The sequence below is a fragment of the Acartia tonsa genome, chromosome 7 (assembly GCF_053477335.1).
Source record: "Acartia tonsa isolate MP-2025a chromosome 7, ASM5347733v1, whole genome shotgun sequence".
In the NCBI taxonomy this organism is placed as follows: Eukaryota; Metazoa; Arthropoda; class Copepoda; order Calanoida; family Acartiidae; genus Acartia; species Acartia tonsa.
Genome location: NC_137266.1, coordinates 35,213,829 through 35,234,558, shown reverse-complemented (window position 1 = coordinate 35,234,558; position 20,730 = coordinate 35,213,829). Strand labels below are relative to the sequence as shown.

General features: G+C 30.5%; 1 protein-coding gene across 3 annotated transcripts in view; it reads right to left on the bottom strand.

The window, feature by feature from the left end:
• The window catches only part of LOC145323656 (transmembrane and immunoglobulin domain-containing protein 1-like), a 46,892-nt gene that overhangs the window by 4,439 nt on the left and 21,723 nt on the right, over nt 1–20,730 (bottom strand). For all 3 annotated transcript variants that reach the window (XM_080166075.1, XM_080166078.1, XM_080166076.1), the window contains exons 4-8: nt 12,350–12,456; nt 9,520–9,595; nt 6,483–6,551; nt 6,044–6,117; nt 3,363–3,431 (exon numbers count right to left, since the gene is read on the bottom strand). In XM_080166075.1, coding sequence (XP_080022201.1) covers nt 3,363–3,431; nt 6,044–6,117; nt 6,483–6,551; nt 9,520–9,595; nt 12,350–12,456 — 395 coding nt within the window. The remainder of the gene's footprint in view (nt 1–3,362; nt 3,432–6,043; nt 6,118–6,482; nt 6,552–9,519; nt 9,596–12,349; nt 12,457–20,730) is intronic.

Sequence of the window (20,730 nt, the reverse complement as noted above, 5' to 3'; positions counted from 1 at the left end):
GGAGTGGAACAGTAAATACCAATATCTCGTTTTAAAGGAGTTTATTATATGAGTTGAGAAGTTTTTTGTTTGTTTTAAACACGGGTTTTAAACCCTTCAACGGAAATAGCTAAAAAACTAAAAGTTGTTTGGGTCTCTTTCCCTCTTATAAGTTGTCCCTGCAGGCTAGGGAGTAAACATTTAAACTAAAAAATGAACTATTTAACAATCAGATAAATATAAGTTACAAAGTAATATCGGCGTTGCTACAAAAGACCAACAATACAAAAGACCATCATATAAAAAAGTAAGATAAATAAAATGTGTAATATATCCTAAATAAAATCCTTTTTTATTTTGTAAGAAAGCAGGGATCTAAAGGGATGAGACTTTTCTTATCACAATCACAAAAATAAAATTACCCTTTCTATAAATTATAATATTACAATTTTTTGTTGTAAATTAATACTTTGTTCATAATCAAGATTTAAAATGAAATATAAGCAAGTTTATAATTATTAGACGTTAAAAAAATCAAAGTCTATTCCCCCTCCCTGCCTTGTAAGAAACCAATACTCGCTGGTATGTCAATTTTTATTAATATCAGATGGTCAATCTTTACTTGTGCACTTTTATATCTTCTGCAGCGAACCTTCTCTACAATACTTAATATTCTCACTATAAAATATCTTTTTCTGTTTGTTATGTCGATTAATCATGTTAATTTAACGCTAATTAAGCTTTTTAACACTAATCAGTTATTTGTGTAAAAAGTTTCCCATTGACTGAACGACAAAATATGTTTTTTTAAGGATAAGGGGAAATTTTCCAAGAACCATTTATACTGAAAAATTTAAGCTATCCGTTCTTGAGGGTTTTCTCAAAAGAAAACATTAATGGTAAACGGGCATACTTCCAACCTTAGTTTGAGGATAAAATGAGAAATGACATTCTCAAAATTTAAATTTAAAGTTTTTAGTAATTCCTGCTTCGCTGCCTATGGTGATGGTTGTACTTGTTTCTTATATAAGAAAGTATATTTGACATCTGTAACGTAGAGTTTATACAATTTAATATACTCTTTCAGCATTTTATTAGTTTTATGCAAAGCTAAAAAGTATTTCAAAGACATGAGATATACTCAATCCCAGAATCGTGAAGAAAAATTATCTTAACCTATCTGCATCCCCCTTTATAAACCTACTATTACAGCCCCCTCCCCCCCTAATACTCTAAAACAGCCAAGGTGAAATGTGAAAAAATTGCATGCTTCAAGCGTCAATTTACTAATCACAAGACACTTGCTCTACTCTTGAGTATGTTGATTTAAAGATGGTGCCAAAAATCGGAGTTTTAATATTTTACTCTGTTCACGCCATTGCTTCAATGCTTTATTTTTATACATCTAACATGCATTGGATTTCTAATAAAATTCGCATTAAAAAACCACAGCCAAATTATTAAAATATGGTTTGCTTTAAACAACATTATCGGTTACAATGTGTAAACTCCACATCATGCACATGCATATAAAGAAAGTGTACAATATCTGCACATACCATTATGTGTCCAAGTGCATATTGTAAATGACCAAATATTCTAAATCTAATATTGTGGTACATATTTCCTATAAAACAAAATTGGATAATTTTTCTATTATCTTAGAAGATTTTAGTAACACACAGTTACTTTTCAATCAGGGATCTAAAAGGACAAGACAAAGGCTAATTAATTGATGTACATCCCAATGATAATGCACACAATTAATCCTAATGTAGAATAATTAAGTATGTCCATAAACCGTGTCCTATATTTAAACAGTTTTGCAAATTTACATACAATTTTGTTCAGACTTATACATTTATATTCAGTTAGCAGAGTTAATGTTCGTTTTTATTAACGAGAATCTCTTTTAGGATGTTGTCATCCTTGTATAAATAAAATTATTAATATTATACTCGATTGTAAGTATATACATATAAATATTTTTCTCTATACAAATATAATATATATATATACAACTTATATATCCAATATTTTGTAAAATTTGAAAAGTATAAAATCTTTGCAATAGTTTTATTCACTGACCCCATTCCATTCCTTTTCATACTGGTATTTCTATCATGTCTGTCTGTTTGTTTGTCTGTCCATCTGATTGTTTTTATACTTTTATGTCTATTATGCCTGTTTGTTTGTTTTTTCTGTCCATTTGGATGTTTCCAAACTACATTGTATGTCTATCTTTATGTTTGTTTTTCGCTCCATCTTACTGTCTAGATACAAGTATGCCTATCATGTTTGTTTGTATGTCAATCTTAGTGTTTTCATACTGGTATGTCTATTATGTCTGTCTGTTTGTCTGTCTATCAGGCTGTTTCCATACTAGAATATCTATCTGTCTGTTTGTTCATACTAGTTTTCTATCATGTCTGTCTGTTTGTTAGTCTGTCCATCTGGCAGTTTTTATAATAGTATGTATATTATGTCTGTTTGTTTGTTTTTCTGTCCATTTGACTGTTTCCATACTACATAGTATGTCTATCAGGTCTGTGTGTTTCTCGCTCCATCTTACTGTCTAGATACAGGTATGTCCATCATGTTTGTTTGTCTGTCAATCTTGGTGTTTTCATACTGGTATGTCTATCATGTCTGTTTGTTTGTCTGTCCATCTGACTGTTTCCAAACTACAGTGTATGTCTATCTGTATGTTTGTTTCTCCCTTCATCTTACTGTCTAGATACAAGTATGCCTATCATGTTTGTTTGTATGTCAATCTTGGTGTTTTCATACTGTTATGTCTATTATGTCTGTCTGTTTGTCTGTCTATCAGGCTGTTTCCATACTAGAATATCGTAACTGGACAAAGTGTCTCAAAAAATCAGCATGTGACGTCTTAAAAATGAGGGATTATCCATCTCTTTTTTTAGAGGTTTTCTTTGCCACTTCACCTCTCATTTCCCTTATTTATATGACGTCACATGGCTGAGTTTTGAAACTCTTTGTCAATTTACTAGTATGCCTCTGTGTGCATGATTGTTTGTTTGTCAATCTGGCTGTTTTCATGCATTTTTGATCCATTTAGATCCTGTATCAAATGTCTTAAATCCATTAGGGACCGGCGTGATCTTAATAAATCCGTACTGACCCAGGAATCTAAATGGCCGATAAATTGATGTACATTCCCAATAATGATTAACAAAATTACACCATTGGTAGATTAAAATTAGTGGTTGAAACGTTTAAACGTTCAACTTAAATCAACCTATCAACATTCACTAAAGTCTCTAAAGTTGTTAAGCCAACCAATAAGAAAAAATAAAACTTTGGGGACTATTGTAATAAACAGCCCAATGTCCCATTCCTGCCTGGTACTGACTACTGACCTGGTTTAAAGTTTTGATGAGGAAACCATCTTTATACCAGGAAATTCTAGAGATAGGATTCGAACCAACCTAAAAATTTAAACTTAAATATTCAACAACTTCCGATAATTTCCCATTAAATTTATAGTATTGGTTTTAACCCCCCCCCCCCCCCTCCCAATATAAAAAACATCAAATATTGGGGTATTAATATAATAACAATTTAAAAAAAAATATATTTCTGATTTATAAAATGTATTTTATATTCAATTATAAATTTTATAAGCTTTTCAAAAGTTAATAGCATCTCATCACAAAAAAATGATCATCTGTTTTACGGAAAACTCCCTGGATTTAATTTTTTTAAAAGTTGAATTTGTTTAACTTTTCTTCTTCAAAGGGAGGGTTATTTGCTGTTATAAGATATTGTCGAACTTTTATTTAGTAATATTTTATATTTTCACGGGAAATTTGGAATTCTCTTTTGCAAGGCTCGTTAGCTGCAGTCACACTTCCGCAGCCTATTGTCTAATTTTGTAAAATTCCTAGCTTGTCCGAATAGTTTTTAAAAATATATTACGCAATACAAACTATAATTGCCCGCAAAATAAACCAAAGTCGCAATTTTCCATTATTATACCTTTGCCGCTTTTTAAAATTCAACATGCGACTGCTCTTGACTGGTGGTATAATATTTCTGATTTTGTATTAAAATTTTTGATATTGAAAAAAAAATTAACTAAATAGTTTAAAATATCATAGGAAATTTTAATTTCATCTTTTCATATAGTACAAAGAAAACAATTTTTATTAAAATTTTTAATAGGTATTGCTAGCTTCTCTTAGACCCAATATTTCTGTCGGTCTGTCAAAATATTATTGAAACTGTATTTAAGATATTATCTATTCCATTTCAATTCAATACATCCATCTGTTTAGCTGTCTTTGTTATTTTAGGAAAATGTTTTAAATCTATTAGCTTTGCTACTTTTGGATGTTTTTACCCTTATTCTTACTTAAAACATAATATCATAAATTGAATAGAATTAAATTTAAGGATCTACTGCAGTTCACGGTAAAATATTGCTGGTAACAAATATTGCCAAAAATCTATGAATTTTAAAGGCTGCTAGCTGCCAAACGGCTAAACGTACAGATCATACCCGCACACTGTTTTAAGCGGCATAAGAAGGCCTACAAATAATCTGGAATAGCCATAAATCAATAATGCATAATTATCTCGCAGTACAGAGAAATGCGCGAAAAAGGCCTATTTTACGCCTTTTTTTCTTCAGTGAAGCTTTCCCTGTGCATCATTGGATCTTGGCTATTCCAGATTATTTGTAGGCCTTCTTATACCGCTTAAAATGGTGTGCTGGTATGATCTGTACGTTCAGCCGTTTGTCAGTTAGCAGCCTTTAAAATTCATAAAATTTTGGCAATATTCGTTACCAGCAATATTTTACCGTGAACTGCAGTAGATCCAAATTTAAAATTTGTAAGGAAGCTAAAAATTCAAAGGAATGATTATTAGCTGTTAAAAAAATGAAAAGTAATGTCTATCAAACATAGAATAATAATTTTGTCGACTATTTAACACTAAATAAAAAAGGATCATAGATGACATTTTAAAAATATATCCTGGTCTGACTCAAGTTGACTTAGTATAAAGTTAAAACGTAGGAATGAAAATATATGACTATAGTAAAATTTTCATAACCATTACCAGTATTCCGTATACGATTCAATTATGCTGGTTTTAAACTGGATTAGGACCATTCTTAAAAAATCGTTAACCGTAGCTAACACTACTAGAATAATTAATATAATTTTTCAGTTTACTATAAAACTGTCAATAATACGATGCGATAAAAAAAACTATTTGCATCTTAATGGTCAAAAGAAGTAATTTTTTTCTCGTATTCATTCGAATCCGGTGGATAGGAACCGGTCTAACATCGTATTATATCCAGCTTTCTACGAATATAAAAATGAACAATAATAAGATTAAAACCAGTTTTTTAGCCCGTGCCTTTGGCACATCGGGCATAGGCGTCCAAGGGGGGGGGGGGGGTAATGGGCCATTTGGCACCCCCAAAATTTTGTGAACAATACCCCCCCCCAAAAAAAAAAATTACCCCTACCCTGGGGGTGCCGTAGGCACCCCCAACGATTTTGGGGGGGGTATTTACCCCCCCCAAACGATTTTTGGGGGGTAAATACTCCCCCCAAAATAGAAAATCTCTAACAAAAAAAATTTTTGCGCGCTTCGCGCGCATTTTTAATACTAAATTTTTTATAAAATTTAAATTACCCCCTCCAAAAATTTTACCCCGGGGGTAAATTTTGGGGGGGGGGTAAACAAATTTTCCCCCTGCCAACAGATTTCAGGGGGGGGTAATTACCCCCCCCCAAGCAAATTTTACCCCGGGGTAAAAATTTTGGGGGGGGTAAAAAAAATTTGCGGCGCGCTTCGCGCGCCATTTTACCCCCCCAAAACCAAATTACCCCCCCCTTAAAAAAATTTTATCCCCCCCAAAATAAAAAGCTTTGACGCACCTGACATCGGGGCTAAAAAAACTGGTTTTAATCTTATAATTGTACATTCTATATCCGCGGAAAGCTGTTTATAATACGATGCGAGAATTAACTATTCTCAAATTAAAATTTCAACTGACTATCTACCTATCTTGATTATTTACCTGACATATTAGATTTAGATGGACAGAACCTTGGTCATGAACATAAATCTTTGAAACTTTCACTTCAGGACCATCTGAAAAAGAGTTACAAGATTTGAATTTTTATAGTTTTGAAAAAGTGAATACAATAATATTGAAATTGGATCATGGAAAGAAAATGAATTAGAGTATTTTGTCGTATTTTCACAGTAGCTTTTGATATGTCATTCTAGGTTAGGTAAATGTTAATGATTAACCCGCAGGGTTGTATCCCCCCTAAGGGGATAGAAGTAGGAGAAAAGCTACAATTAAATTACAAATAATTTACTAAAGTAAAGGGTAAAAGAGGGAAAGAAAAAGAGAGAAGTAGGGAACAATGCTGTGCCAATACTGTAAATATGTGCAAAAAGTAAGGTTGTTATTTAATTCTAACAGTTTTTTTTATAAAAAAATAACTTACATAGAACATTGACATTCTTATCTGTATACAGTTCCGGATTATTCTTTGCTTGGCATCTGTACGTTCCTGTGGAGTCATATATATTTACAAATGTTTTGGTCCAGCTTAATTTAATAAATTAGGTAGCGATTTTTTATAACAGTTACTTAAATGTATTAGTGTACTAAGAGGGGGGTGGGGTAACCCTATCATTATACTTTATTATATGGATAACAATCATATGACTCTCTAAGTATGTCTATTTATCCTTGTAATCCCAGCTTGGCAGCTAAACATTAGTGAACAGCCTGGCCAATCTACATTTCTTCTTTATATGCTACATTAATGATATGAATTCATGTCCACATTTTGTCACATTAGTATAAAACTTTCTATTTACTAAAATAAGAGGATTTTTTATAATAATGTAACGGAGAAGAAAAAGTATTCGCGATGATTTACTGAAAATGTCAACCACTTTTTAAACATAAAAATAAGGAAGGGTATGCTCAACCACCGTGGGGCATGAACCTGCAGTGCCTTAATTCTCCGAGGCTACTCTGTACATAATATAACCTTAACCTCACCATCCTAAGGTAACAAGGTGTTTTGTGCTCGACACGTGCGGAAATGAATGCTAACCTATTAATAAATTGCTCCTGGTATTTAGCATTCTTTGCCAAATGCTTCACAGTGTATCTATCTATTTTGTTTAATTTGATTTAATCCTTTTCTTTGCTAATATAACCTCACTACTTGACAATATAAATAATATTCTGAAGTAGAAATTCATCATAATGTTTTTAGTCTTTATCTACCAGTATATGTACTCAGTTCGCTAATTTTTCTAGCATTAAGTTTTCTTTTTCATGAATGTAAGTTTAAAGCTATTTCTTTTATTCGGTTTTATTGGTTAAAACTCTATGTGTGTATCTGGTTTTACTTTTTATCTATCTATCTATAAAACTATTTACCTATCTATATATCTAATGTCTAAGTACCTACGTCTGTTGGCTGCCAAATGTTAAAGCATTCCCATCAGTACAACTACTTATCTCAATAATATGGTGTTCTCACATTCTAGTCAATACTTTTTTGTTAGCGCAGCTACTATCTTTACCCGTCATCTTTACGTTTAAATATGATTTACTTGGCTGCTATATAAAAATATACGAATTTACTTGTAAATATTCTCCTAGGTAATTTACTTCTTTTCTACAATTTTTTTAGTCCGTCAGATTTATTTGCATTCTGTAATTTAGTTTTTAAAAAGTTTTAAATAAAACGGGGAATAGAAGAAACATAATAAATCATATTGTCGTTGCAGTCTTTCCTACGTAAAGTAAGAAGTTGATTTGCTATTTAATTATATATTCGTTTTGCTGGAACACCTTCTCAATAAAGTGGGTGTAATTTTTGGATGGCAGTGCAAATGTAAGGAAAAATGTCAACACAACAATTATCTTTGATAAGATAAGACCTTTTATAACAAATATTATCACTAGTAAAATATAGATTTTTTAGCCAAAAAGATGAATACTCTGGAAATTCGACCAGATATCATTTATTTATGCCTATATAGAGAGCCCCACGTCTTTATTTGAATCATAAGTGCATGGCGTAATTTTTTTTCATATTTTATAATAAAACCCGCTATTTTCCATAGATATAGCATCATTTCAACATTTATATGAAGTTCTTTTAAATCCACAGTAATATATGTTTTTTTTTGTATAGAAATACATAATTAACTAAGATGTCATTCAAGATTTAAAATAAATTTCAAAGAATATAAAGATTTTAAAGAAATTATTATAGCAATTCAGATTCTCATACTGGAATAGGTCACTATGACGAATGAACATTAACACTTATAGAATAATCATAATATATGTAAATGTTCTAAAAGTCAAAACAAAATTGGAGTAAATTTGTTGAAAAACTGAGTACGGACATTCTTGTAACGATTATACAGTTGCTACGTTTTCTAAATCACAAATACTTAACTACTACATGCAAAGTTTAAAATCAATAAGATAATTCTAACATGTCCAAGTTAACGGAAAAAATATCCGGACGGACGAACAGACCGACACTATTTTTAGAAAAGTTTTGCTTTTAATAGACAAATCACTTTTATTTATAATTCATAATTAAAAATATGTTTATAAACATGTTTTACAAGTATTACAAAAACCTGTTGGTTCCTTCATTTGCACTAGATTTAGAAGAACGAACAGAGTTTCATTTTTCTCTATATCTTGGCAATTATTTCACAAGCAACACAAATTATTTTGGATCTTTTAAATTATCTATTGCAAACTATGGTATGTTTGTTGTTTAAGAAACAACCACACTAAGAGTGAATTTTATTACTAAAAAGAATCACGGATTTTTCATTTTTTTACTTGCGGAATTTTTAAATGAATTTTATAGTTTAAAAATATAATTTTACAGCTTTTTTTCAAGAAAAAATACACTCAAGTTCAAATGCAATTTATTTTTTAGGCCATGCACTTATGATTTAAATAAAAACGTGGGGCTCTCTATATAGGTATAAATAAATGAAATCTGGTCGAATTTCTAGAGTATTCAACTTTTTGGCTAAAAAACCTATATTTTACTAGTGTATATAGGACAATACCTTACCTATAACCTTACTTAATTTAATCTAAAATATTAAAAATAAAATAAGATTTCATACATTAGAGTAATTATCTAACAAAAGCTACTTCATACAAATGGAACTTAGTACAGGAAGAAAAACTATTATACCGCCAACAAGAAAGCTAAAGTACAAGGTAAATAGTCCTTAAAAATAGTGCATAATTTCTTCATTGATTATCCTCAAAAAGAAATAAAGTTTTGTTTAATTTATTGCTTTGTTAAAAATCCTTTTTCTAATTTAAAAGAAAATTTTTGTGGTGAAGGTGTTTTAATTCATAATTATGATAGCTTAAAACCGTCCCAGGACCATATCATAGCTTCTCTAAAGGAACGCAAACTTGATGAACACATAAAGATGATGAACTAAATCAATTGTAAATATAAATTCCTGCATGATGTCTGGTAACATGTTGTATGATTACTTGTTCGCCTGATATCTCCTCCCCGCCGTTTGGCATTAAACCATCCTTGACAAAAATAATATTAATTATTACACCCAAGAACAGGGCTTAGAGACCGTGCATAATAATCTCAAATGTAAAATCTTCTTGTAAGTTTTGAAAATGACATAACAAAATATTTTTAAATTATTATTTTAGGTCATTAATTATGCAACATTTTTGGTTTGTTTTTGATTCGGCTCCGGGAGCCGGAGCTATCTAGGAAAAATGTTGCTGTGGCTTTAGAAAGATGTTATAACCAGGATTAAACTTCATAAAGATATAAAACATCAATTTCTTTGCGGTTAATTGTTTGCTTGATATGTGTGGTTGTCGATCTAAATAAAATCATTTTAATAAAAAATGGCATAAACGCAGCTACTCTGTTTCAAGTCCGTTATATCAATATCAAAACTCAAATTTTTAATATTAGCTGGCTTTTGCTTTGATACTAAAAAAAATATTTTCTTAGATATTTTATGATATTTGTCTGTAGATCATAAAATACGGACAAAATTAATTAAATTATATTTTGTCAACGCAAACAATTTTCGAGCATTTTTTTTATTTGCAACGTTGTAGTTTTACTTTTCCTTATTTTTTTACAGGACAAATATTTTCCAGAATTAAAGTCTGTCCTGTTACCCGCCAGATTTTATGGATGTAGAATATACATGAATACTATGACTTGGGAAAAAATCTTGTCAATTTATGTTTCTACTTTCCTTGTCATTTATTGCTCAATTCGTATCCAACAGGAAGGGAGCCGATGGGGGAATCATTTTTTTAGCCCGCTACAAGTTTCACTTTATTAGAGTTCATGATAATCTGGTGTAAGATAGAAGTAAAACTATATCCATTTTAGACGTTGTTAAATTATACCCTAGATTTAAAACATTGTATGATAACAGTATTTTTATATTTTAAAAAAGTAAAAGGGAAATTCAAATATATTTTTCTCCTTAAAAATACCATGTATTGTTGTTGGAAGGAAATTACTCTGTACCTTTAATGTGACTCAAAAATATACGCTTTACAATACAGCTAATGTTAAAAAAAAAATCAATTACGCCGCTACGATCTTGCTAACCTGTGGTAAGATCATTGTGCATATCTTTTTAACATATAAAGTTTTCTATATAATGCCTAGATTCCCACAATGTATCTTTGAAAATAAATAATGTATAATTGTTTAGTGTATTTATATTTTTTCATTATACTTTGATTAAAGTAAAAGAATAGAGGGAGTAGGCGTTAGATAACTATGTCCACGGTCGCCACAAAAGAGCAGAAAGTAATTTGCTAACAGACGAAAAAGGTCCCCACCACTTGCATAGGCGTCCAAGGGGGGGGGGGGGTAATGGGCCATTTGGCACCCCCAAACGATTTTGGGGGTGCCGTAGGAACCCCCAAAATTTTGTAAACAATACCCCCCCCCAAAAAAAAATTACCCCTACCTTGGGGGTGCCTACGGCACCCCCAACGATTTTGGGGGGGGGTATTTACCCCCCCCCAAAAAAATGTTCTTTAAAAAAATTTTTTTTTGGGGGGGGGTATTTACCCCCCCCCCCAAATTGAATGTTCTTTAAAATAAAATTTTACTGATAGTTTATTTTAGGATAGGTTATATTGGTTTAGGTGATTGCTCCACAAGGTTAAGCAATTGGCCCCCCGCAGGGGCTAGAAATAGGAGAGAAGCTTGTGTGAAAAAAACGAAGAAACGCCCCTTAAAGAGCGTTACCCCAATATAGTCCAACCAGTTAAAACAGTTCTTAACCATGATAACAAAAAATTTAATAGTTTGATCATGTTTTATTTGCTTGGGCCTTTATAAGGGCTAAAACCATCCCGGGGATCTATGATGTAATTGTAAAGCACTGAAGATTCCATAAAATAGTTACCTAACTAAATTAAATATTATATTAAATAATGAAAAAGAATTTCTATAGGCGATTTCTTTTGGGAGGATGTCAGGGTGTCTCAAAACTAGTTATAAAACTTACCAGGACCTATAAGACGCTTCACTTTAAAGTATAATCATATTGGTTCATTGGTTAGTGAGTTAATTATTGTATTTTTATGTTCTAAAGAATGAGATACTACTATATATTTGATACTATAGTAGTGGCGCCCTTAGCATCTAAGAACTCGTGTTTTCTAAAGGGTAAAAAGGGAGGAGAAAAATAGCCTTAAACCACTCAAAGGATTGACCTATAATAGTGTGGAACCATCATGGGATCTATGTGAAGCTTTCCTAAAAAGGAGAACTCAGTTTTAAAAGTAATGAAATCTGAAGCTATAGTCAAATATATAAACCTTACTTACTACTTTATGTTATAGGATAGTACTTATTAACTTAATAGATTAGGTAGGTGCTTTTTTTACATAATTAAATTACCCCCCCCAAAAATTTTACCCCCGGGGTAAATTAGTTTGGGGGGGGTAATTACCCCCCCCCCAACAGATTTGGGGGGAGTATTTACCCCCCCCAACAGACTTTAGGGGGGGTAATTACCCCCCCAATCAAATTTTACCCCGGGGTAAAAATTTTGGGGGGGGTAAAAAAAAATTTCGGCGCGCTTCGCGCGCCATTTTACCCCCCCAAACACGAATTACCCCCCCCCCCTAAAATTTTTTACCCCCCCCCAAAAAAAAGCTTGGACGCCCCTGACCACTTGAACCAGGTTGCTATATATAACTATGCTTATTAATCTATTATCGTGTAAAATCATACTTTCAAATAAAAGTTTGTAATTTTAGCTGTTTGATAAAAATACTTACCAGCTTCCGCCAGGTTAACTCAAGATGTTCAGATCCTTGACAGATAAGAGCCAACTCATTTCCTTCAACTATTGTGTAATTTCCAGGGCCCAGCAGTCCTAGCCAGTCTAAAAATATAGATATATGCTTATAGAGATATAATTATAGAGAACTCATCTCCTTAAACTATAGTGTAATTTCCAGGGCCCAGTAGTGCTAATGATTCAAAAAATTTATATTTATATATATGTACATATAGAGAGATATAATGATAGAGCACTCATTCCTCCAACTATTGTGTAATTTCCAGGGCCCAGCGGTCCTAAACAATCTAAAAATATAGAAAAATATAAATGTATTGAGATAGATAGATACATAAAGTTACTTATTTCCTTCAAATATTGTGTTTTTCCAGGGCCTAGCTAAACAAAAATATATCAGTCCATATGTGTACAGCTATTTATTTTTGGCTAGTTGGCTAGATGAATTAGGGAAATAGGGAAATAATTAGGGAAATAAATGGTCTATAAAGTAAGTTCATTATACAGTGTGTTTTTTTTATGAGAACTTTTTTGAAAGCAATTTTACCCCACTTATACAGGGTGTTTTTTTATGTAGTTATCAGAATTTATTGATTAATGGCTTATTTTCTTCGTTTTTTAATGCAATTAATGGAACATTAAAAAAAATTTCAGTTTTTTTATTAAAAAGTGCAAAAAAATCTAAAATTCAAAACTTAGGTGACAACATCTAAAAATGGGTTTAGCGCATTTTTCTTAAGCTCAAATCTTCTACCCTTTGCAAGAAAAAAATTGGATTTTCAGTAGTTGACTTTGGGGGACCTGAGCTCGATCTTTAAATGCGTAGCCGTTGTCGTAGTCGTGGCCAGAGTTACAGCCAACAACCTAATAGCGATCTTTAAATCATTTAACCACGCGTTGCCGTTGCCACAAAATAACAATGTGATCTTTAAATCATATTGGCAACGCGTAGTCGTAGCGTGGTTGGCCACGCTAAAAGTGACCACAGTCCGTTAGTGTGGCTAAAGCGTTGCTAAAGCCACAAATAATTTGATAATTTTAACGTAAAAACATTGAAAGTAAGGTTTATATGAATTATAATTAAATAAATGTATAAATAATTGTACAGGCGCGGATGGGATGAAGAAAAATAATGACCCACCCCGCCATTCATGTTGCCTGTCTAACCTTTTAAGGGACAACTTAAAATAAATAAATACTATACTTAAAATACACTTTTTTTTTGATTTATTACTACAATATTATTGATAGGAAAGAAAATTATTTCTTTTTAAAAAATATTAGTAAACAAATTTATTCCTACCAGCTGAATATGATAATTAATAATGAAATGTTTGGTAACACTTATTTTCAAATTACAAATTCATTACAAATACTACATTACGTATACTAGTTTACAAACATACTAACACTTACAATGCCTTTTGCTGAAAATCTTATTCATTTGACTGTTTGGAGACTGTGGAAGTTAGAGAGCTAAATTAATCAAATTATTGTTATACACTGTTTACTATCTTCATACATCCACTTTTTGAATTTTTCTGTAAAAATGATAGTAATAATACGTAAAAACCTCAAAACATTTAAAGTGTATTATTAAAATAGTAATTTTGTATAAAAAACTTCAAAAATTAGACGTTATAATTTCATTTCTTTGATGAAAATAATTTACTTGTAGGTGGGCCATAAAAGATTTTAGATATCCATAATTCTAGGATAGCCGGCATTGCATTGCTGTAAAATCATTTAAAAATCCATGTTTTATTAGCAGCACTGTGGCGACGACTACGGATACAGCTACAGCTACGGCTTCGACTACGACTACGACTACAACTACGGCAACGGCTACGGCCACGGCCAACGGCTACACATTTAAAGATCCAGCTCAGTACTCCCTCCCTGATTGAGATATGGCCTTCAAACTATGATATATTCTAGTAAATGTCCCTAATAGTATATGTATTAATTTTTAGCTCTATATCTCAACATTTTGTAGCCATTCTTGCAAAAGGTAGAAGATTTAAACATAAGAAAAATGCGCTAAAACCATTTTTAGATGTTGACACCTAAGTTTTGAATTTTACATTTTACTGTTCTTGTTAAACAAAAACTGTAATATTTTTTGTTTGTTTTATCAATTGCATTAAAAAACGAAGAAAATAAGCCATTAATCATTAAATTCTGATAACTTTAAGTGGGGTAAAATTGCTTTCAAAAAAGTTCTCAAAAAAAAACACACTGTAAATATTACTAGAAAAGTATACATTTAGGCTAATGTTACAAAATGTTTTCATTGCATAAAAGTACCAAGTTCTTGTACATTCATTTTTTCCTAGAGTCAAGAGATGTTCCCATTTATTTCCAAAATCTAAATTTATTTTAATATTAAAAAGTATTCATAATTAGGTCAATAGCATGACAGTCACTTTTAAAATAATCATAATTCCCAAAATCTAAAAGCTCATCTAACTAATATGGATATATCAATATGCTTTAACATGTAGGTTTAAATTTCTGGCATATGCGCGTCTGATGCCGAGACCTAACTTTTAGACAAACTTCTAAATTTGAATCTAAGCCTGTGACCCCATTCTCCCTGATTGGGACCATTTACTTGTGCTGAATGTATGAAACCATTTGGAAACTTTGCTCATTTATCTGTAACATTAAATCTCTTTTTGTTCAAATCAGTGTAAGTGTGTCTACAAATCTGCCAAAATTTGTAGTAAAAATCCGCAAAAAACAAGTAAATATGTGAAATAGAATAGTAATTTAAACATCGAATTTTAAACAATTAGAGCATGACCATAGCTTCATCAAGAACGGTGTAAAATCAGTTTATAAAATTGAAATAATTGTCTGCACTTTTTGAAATTTTTTTTTTGTGATTTACATATATAATTTTAGTTATTTTTTATTCAGTTAATTTATGAATTTAAGCCTATTAATTGAAGTGAAGCTAATTTACAATTTTAAAATAAAGAAATGCATGCATCTGATAAATTTATAAATCATATTATTTTGGATTTATTTACTTTTGTTTTTTGGAGATTTTGTAATGCTTCCATTTGATTCTTCACAAAAATGTTTTTCTTCAAATTGTATGACCACCCTAAATCAAGTCTTTTTGTTCTGAATAACTTTACCTATAGAGGTTTCAAAGATACACGATATGCTGATCCTAAAGTACTTCTATGCTTTAGTATAACAGTGAAAGGTTGGCTCAATTTATCTCCTATCTTACTGCAATTTGATAAAGTTAAAAGTCTCTTAAAACCGTCCCATTCTGCAGTATTTTATAATCCCTTCCCTACTGTCTGTCTAAATAAATTGATATGTATTAAAGAAGAGTTTATAAGTCTTTAAACAAACATGCCACCCTGTTCTATAATTTGATAATTTTCTAGTGCATCTACTCTTCAACTATTTGCTACTCCTTCCGTAATAAATGTGATTTTTTCCAATGCAATGGATTTAACAAATAAATGTTGAAATACTATTATAGATTTAATTCTTTATACATACATATTAGCAGCTGCACCCTTAGCATGTAGGGGCTCTGTATTGGTTGTAATAGGAAGGACAGAAAAATAGCCTAAAACCATCCTGAGACTTAAATCCAAAAAGCAAATAGCCTAAAACCATGTAAAGCTTCCCAAAATGATGAACTCAATCGGTTCATTAGATATTGAAATCTTAAGCAGACAAAACAGCCTTACTACTTTATATAATAGGATTTACTTGATTATAGGTTATTAACCTTTATCAGACTTATACCTTATATCTACTTTACTTAATCCCTACCTTCTAAATTCAAATTCAAGATTAAGCTAATGAATTCAAGTTCTTGTCTTCATTGTTTCAAAACTTTGTAAATTGTTTTAAACTTAATTAAAAAGGAAAATTCATAAAAATATTTCAAGAAAATATTAAAGGTCAACAGCTGAATTATAAAGGGAAGGTTAATGTTTATTCAAATTGGAGAAAAAACTTCATGATCATATTTTACAACGTATATCATTATATATCTTCACTGCCTTCCGCACATTCAAACACACCTGTATAGACTAGTATAACTACACAAACACACACATAGGCTTATATTGACATTTCAAAACTAATGTAATATGTAAAAATGTGATTTTTCTAATCACTTATAGTTGAAAAAATGTATCTTTTTTTGCCAAAGAGAATTAATAATAAATAATGGAGCAATAGTACAAAATACTCCCAAAATAAATATATCGTATCAAATTGATTAAATTGAAAGTTATATCATATATGACGTCCTATGGTTTCTAACTCTAAATAATCTTCAAAGTGTGAGAGTTAAATAACTTTATTTCTCACTCAAAATTTACTTAAACTCAGGGTTGAAGGATATGTCATCTAAAATAAGTAGATAAAAACAAATCATAGGTTTTCTGTATGTTAGACTTTTTAATTCAATTTTCAATTTGATCAAGTGAAAGATTAACTTGGCTAGTTAAATTACTTTAAACATTTAACAAATTTACATGTAGATTCTTAATGTTTAAGTTTTATATCTAAACAGTTGTTAAACTATGGGAATAAATATAATCATTTCCAAATCAAATGTTTTTTTTCTGTTGTTATTTTTAAGGGAAAAAAACAAACTTAAATAATTTTTTTGTGTCTGAAAAATGGGAACTGAACAATTTTCATTCCATTGCAAAAAACGCGATCTTTGGTTTGTTTAAATGTCCATTTATTTAGCATTTTTCAAGAATGTCAAGCGTGGGAAAATTTTTAGAATGTGGGAACCATTTATTTTGATTTAAATGGTACATATGTTTTTCATTTAAATTCATTTTTTGGACCCGTGAGAAAATTTTTTTAACGTGAGAACCATTTAATTTTCATTGAATTTCATTTTTTGGAAGTGTGGGAAAAAAAAAGGGAGAAAAATATGTTTTAGTATAAAGAAATGTTCTATCAGTTTCAAACCTTTTTCATTCGATAGATCATACTGACTTTGGAAAAACTGTCAGACCGATTTTTGAAATTCAATCTGTGAAAAAAGATATTCAAGTTTTAATTTTTTTGTTTTGAAAATATTATTTTACATGTATTGACGCCATCTTGGATGATAATTTTTTTCTGTTAGAAGATTTTTTCCCTTAAATTTTTTTTAAAAAATTAACTTTTTACAATAAAAAAATCTTTGAACTTAAATTGACCAATAATTCAAAGATTTTTTCTCTTTGATTTGGAAGATTTTTTATGATTTTTATTTTTAATGTCAAATAAAAACAAACAGTGAAAAAAATGAAAATTAAAGGAAAAAACGTTTTATGATTTTATTCGAGAAATTATATGCTAACATCACCTTTTTGTTGCAATAGAATGTTATTTAAGCAAACAAAATTTAGCATAAATGGATATTTAAATCCCTCGGTATTAAATGATGAGCTAACGCTCGATCATTTAATACCTTGGGATTTAAATATCCATTTATGCAAAATTTTGTTTGCTTAAATAACTCATTTAATTAATTTCCAATTGTCCTTTCCCTCCACCTCTGATTTACCAAAGTTCTGTACTTAGAAATCCTTAATCTGGAAGATGTTCGAAGACACTTAAATTCCCCTTTAAATACTATTTAATTAATTCAAGCATTTTGCACTCGGAAAATAGTCAAATATTTTAATCACAAAAATGTTGAAGTTAGTTATATTTATATTTCAACATACTAAACAATTTGTAATTTTTAAAACAAAAGATACCCTTCTGATTTTACTAAAAGCATTTTAAAAAACAAGGACAAGTATGTCAATGAAAGTAAAACAAATGTTTTATTTGTTTTGGTTAGCTATTATTGTAAACAATTTACAAAATATGATATTTCCGTTACAAACACTAATGTAGAATTTTAATTCTTTGATAATGTTTTTTCGAATATAGCTCCACTCGAATAAAATATGTTTGGACGTTCTATGGTAATTACTTTGGTTAGAAGGATTATTTCAGTAATTCTGAAAAGTTAAATATCAAATATATTGAGTTTAGTCCGTCAAATGCTTTGCTAAAATCAAACTAACATGAAATGCACAGAATAAAAACGTTCAATTCACCTTCCACCCAATTCCGTCATTAAAATTCCGCCTTAGGTAAGCAATGGGCTAAGAAATGCTCTCAATTTCATCTCCTTTGTTGTCAAACATGGAAATTGTGAAGAAAAGCAACATTATTGAGATATTTTAACTAAATAAGATTGTTTAACCTCCTACTTTTCCTTTGGTAAATTAGCTAAGTTTTTAAACTTAAAATCAAAATTGGGAAGAAGCTTAAAGTGCTAAGTAAAAAATGTCGTCATACAATACAAATATTGACTAATGATAGGCCAGTATAAAATGTATACTGGCCTATTATTGGTCATATGTATTGTATGGCCTCAGTTTTATTAGACACTATAAGCTGTTTCCAAAATTGGGCATAAAAATAATCAATATAGAATAATATTCTCTTTCTCTATTTAAGGGAAAATATTTTGTTGTTGGTTGGTATTCAATATTTATTCCCGAATGCAATCAATTAAACATGATAAAATATTCCAATCAATTGATTAACAAAGTGGATGCCCTAATTAAATCAACAATGAAAGATAGATTACAATAGATTTATAGAATAAACTACTATTTCTTGAAAACAACGTACTTAAAATGACAGGTAAAAATAAGTTAATTAAAGATTAGCTGCCTTAATAGAAAACTCTAGTTTAAAACTTCATTTAAGCAAAACTATTCTAAAGCACATGCCCTTAACGTTTTTGCATATGGATGTTATCATCCTTGTTATATAACCTTCTAATTAACTGAACTATTGTTCTCATGTATGGTTCTAATTTTCCTTATGAGTGTGTATATATACATACAGAGAGAGAGAGATAGGGGACAATGGACTGTTTATTAGCTAGTACCCAATGTTTATAATAACATTTTCTTAATCGTTGGCTTAATATCTTTGAATTTCAATTGGTTAATTCATTCAGTTGAGTGTTCAAACGTTTCAACAACTAATTTTAATTTACAGAAGGGATGATTTTGTGTATCATTATTTGGGATGTAAATCAAATTATCGACCATTGTCTTATTCCCTGGTGTATAAGAAAAGAATCGAATTAGCAAACAGCAAGCATTTACTAACAATTTGTTATAGTTTCCTTCATTTTGGCTGATTAAGTAATGGAATTCTCTCGAATTTAGATATACTAGCGGTTGCGCCTCAAACGTTTTTAGCCTAAAAACTCCCTAACTTAACTAGATTGCTATATCGTAAAACAGAAGGATAGAGCGATATAGTGATATTATAATATTATTAATAGATAACAATACAAATTTATAGATAGATGAATAGATAGAGAGATGGATAGATAAATATTAGATATATTTTAAGAAATAAAAATTATAAACATTAGATAAATAGAAAGATAGAAATAGAGATAGATAGAAAGATAGATAGAAACACACCTATATAGATAGACAGATAGATATACAAATAGATAGATAGACAGATATACAGATAGATAGACAGATAGAAATAGAGATAGATAGAAAGACACCTATATAGATAGACAGATAAATATACAAATAGCTAGATAGACAGATATACAGATAGATAGACAGATAGACATATAGATAGATAGATAGACAAATAGAAGGATACATAGATAGATATATAGATAGATATAGATAGACAGATAGATAGATAGACAGATAGATAGATAGACAGAAATAATTCTCACACAGCTCTCATGAGATTATCCTTAAACTTAGTAAATCTGACCAAATATTTTAGTAAAACTTGTGCCAGGGTATTTTACAAACTTTTACCAAGTGTAAGGATATAATGCAAGGAATAGGGACAGTAGGAATAAGTATAACCAGGGATGGAGGAGACATCAGACTAGAAATATACTTGTACCCAGGGGCGTCCAAGCTTTTTTATTTGGGGTGGGGGGGAGGTAAAATTTTGAAAATAAAAATTTTGGGGGGGTAATCTTTATTTCATAGAGGCATTTTTTTTTATTTGGGGGGGGGGGTAAAAATGAAAATCCAAAATTTTTGGGGTGCGTAATCACCCCTTTAACCCCCCCCTCCCTCCTTGGACGTCTATGCTTGTACCCAATGTTTTATAAGACCATTTTAGAAAGTTTTAGGAGGCCTCAAAAAAATTAATTAGCACACCCCCCAAAAAGAATATACAAAGTTTCCTCCCCCCTCTCCTGCTTCCAAAAAAATACAGACAACCTTGCATACTCATAGGGTAGCTTTGCTTCTTAAGCCTTAGTACAATTTCAAAATTTTATAGCGCCAAAATATTGTATACTAACAAATAAAT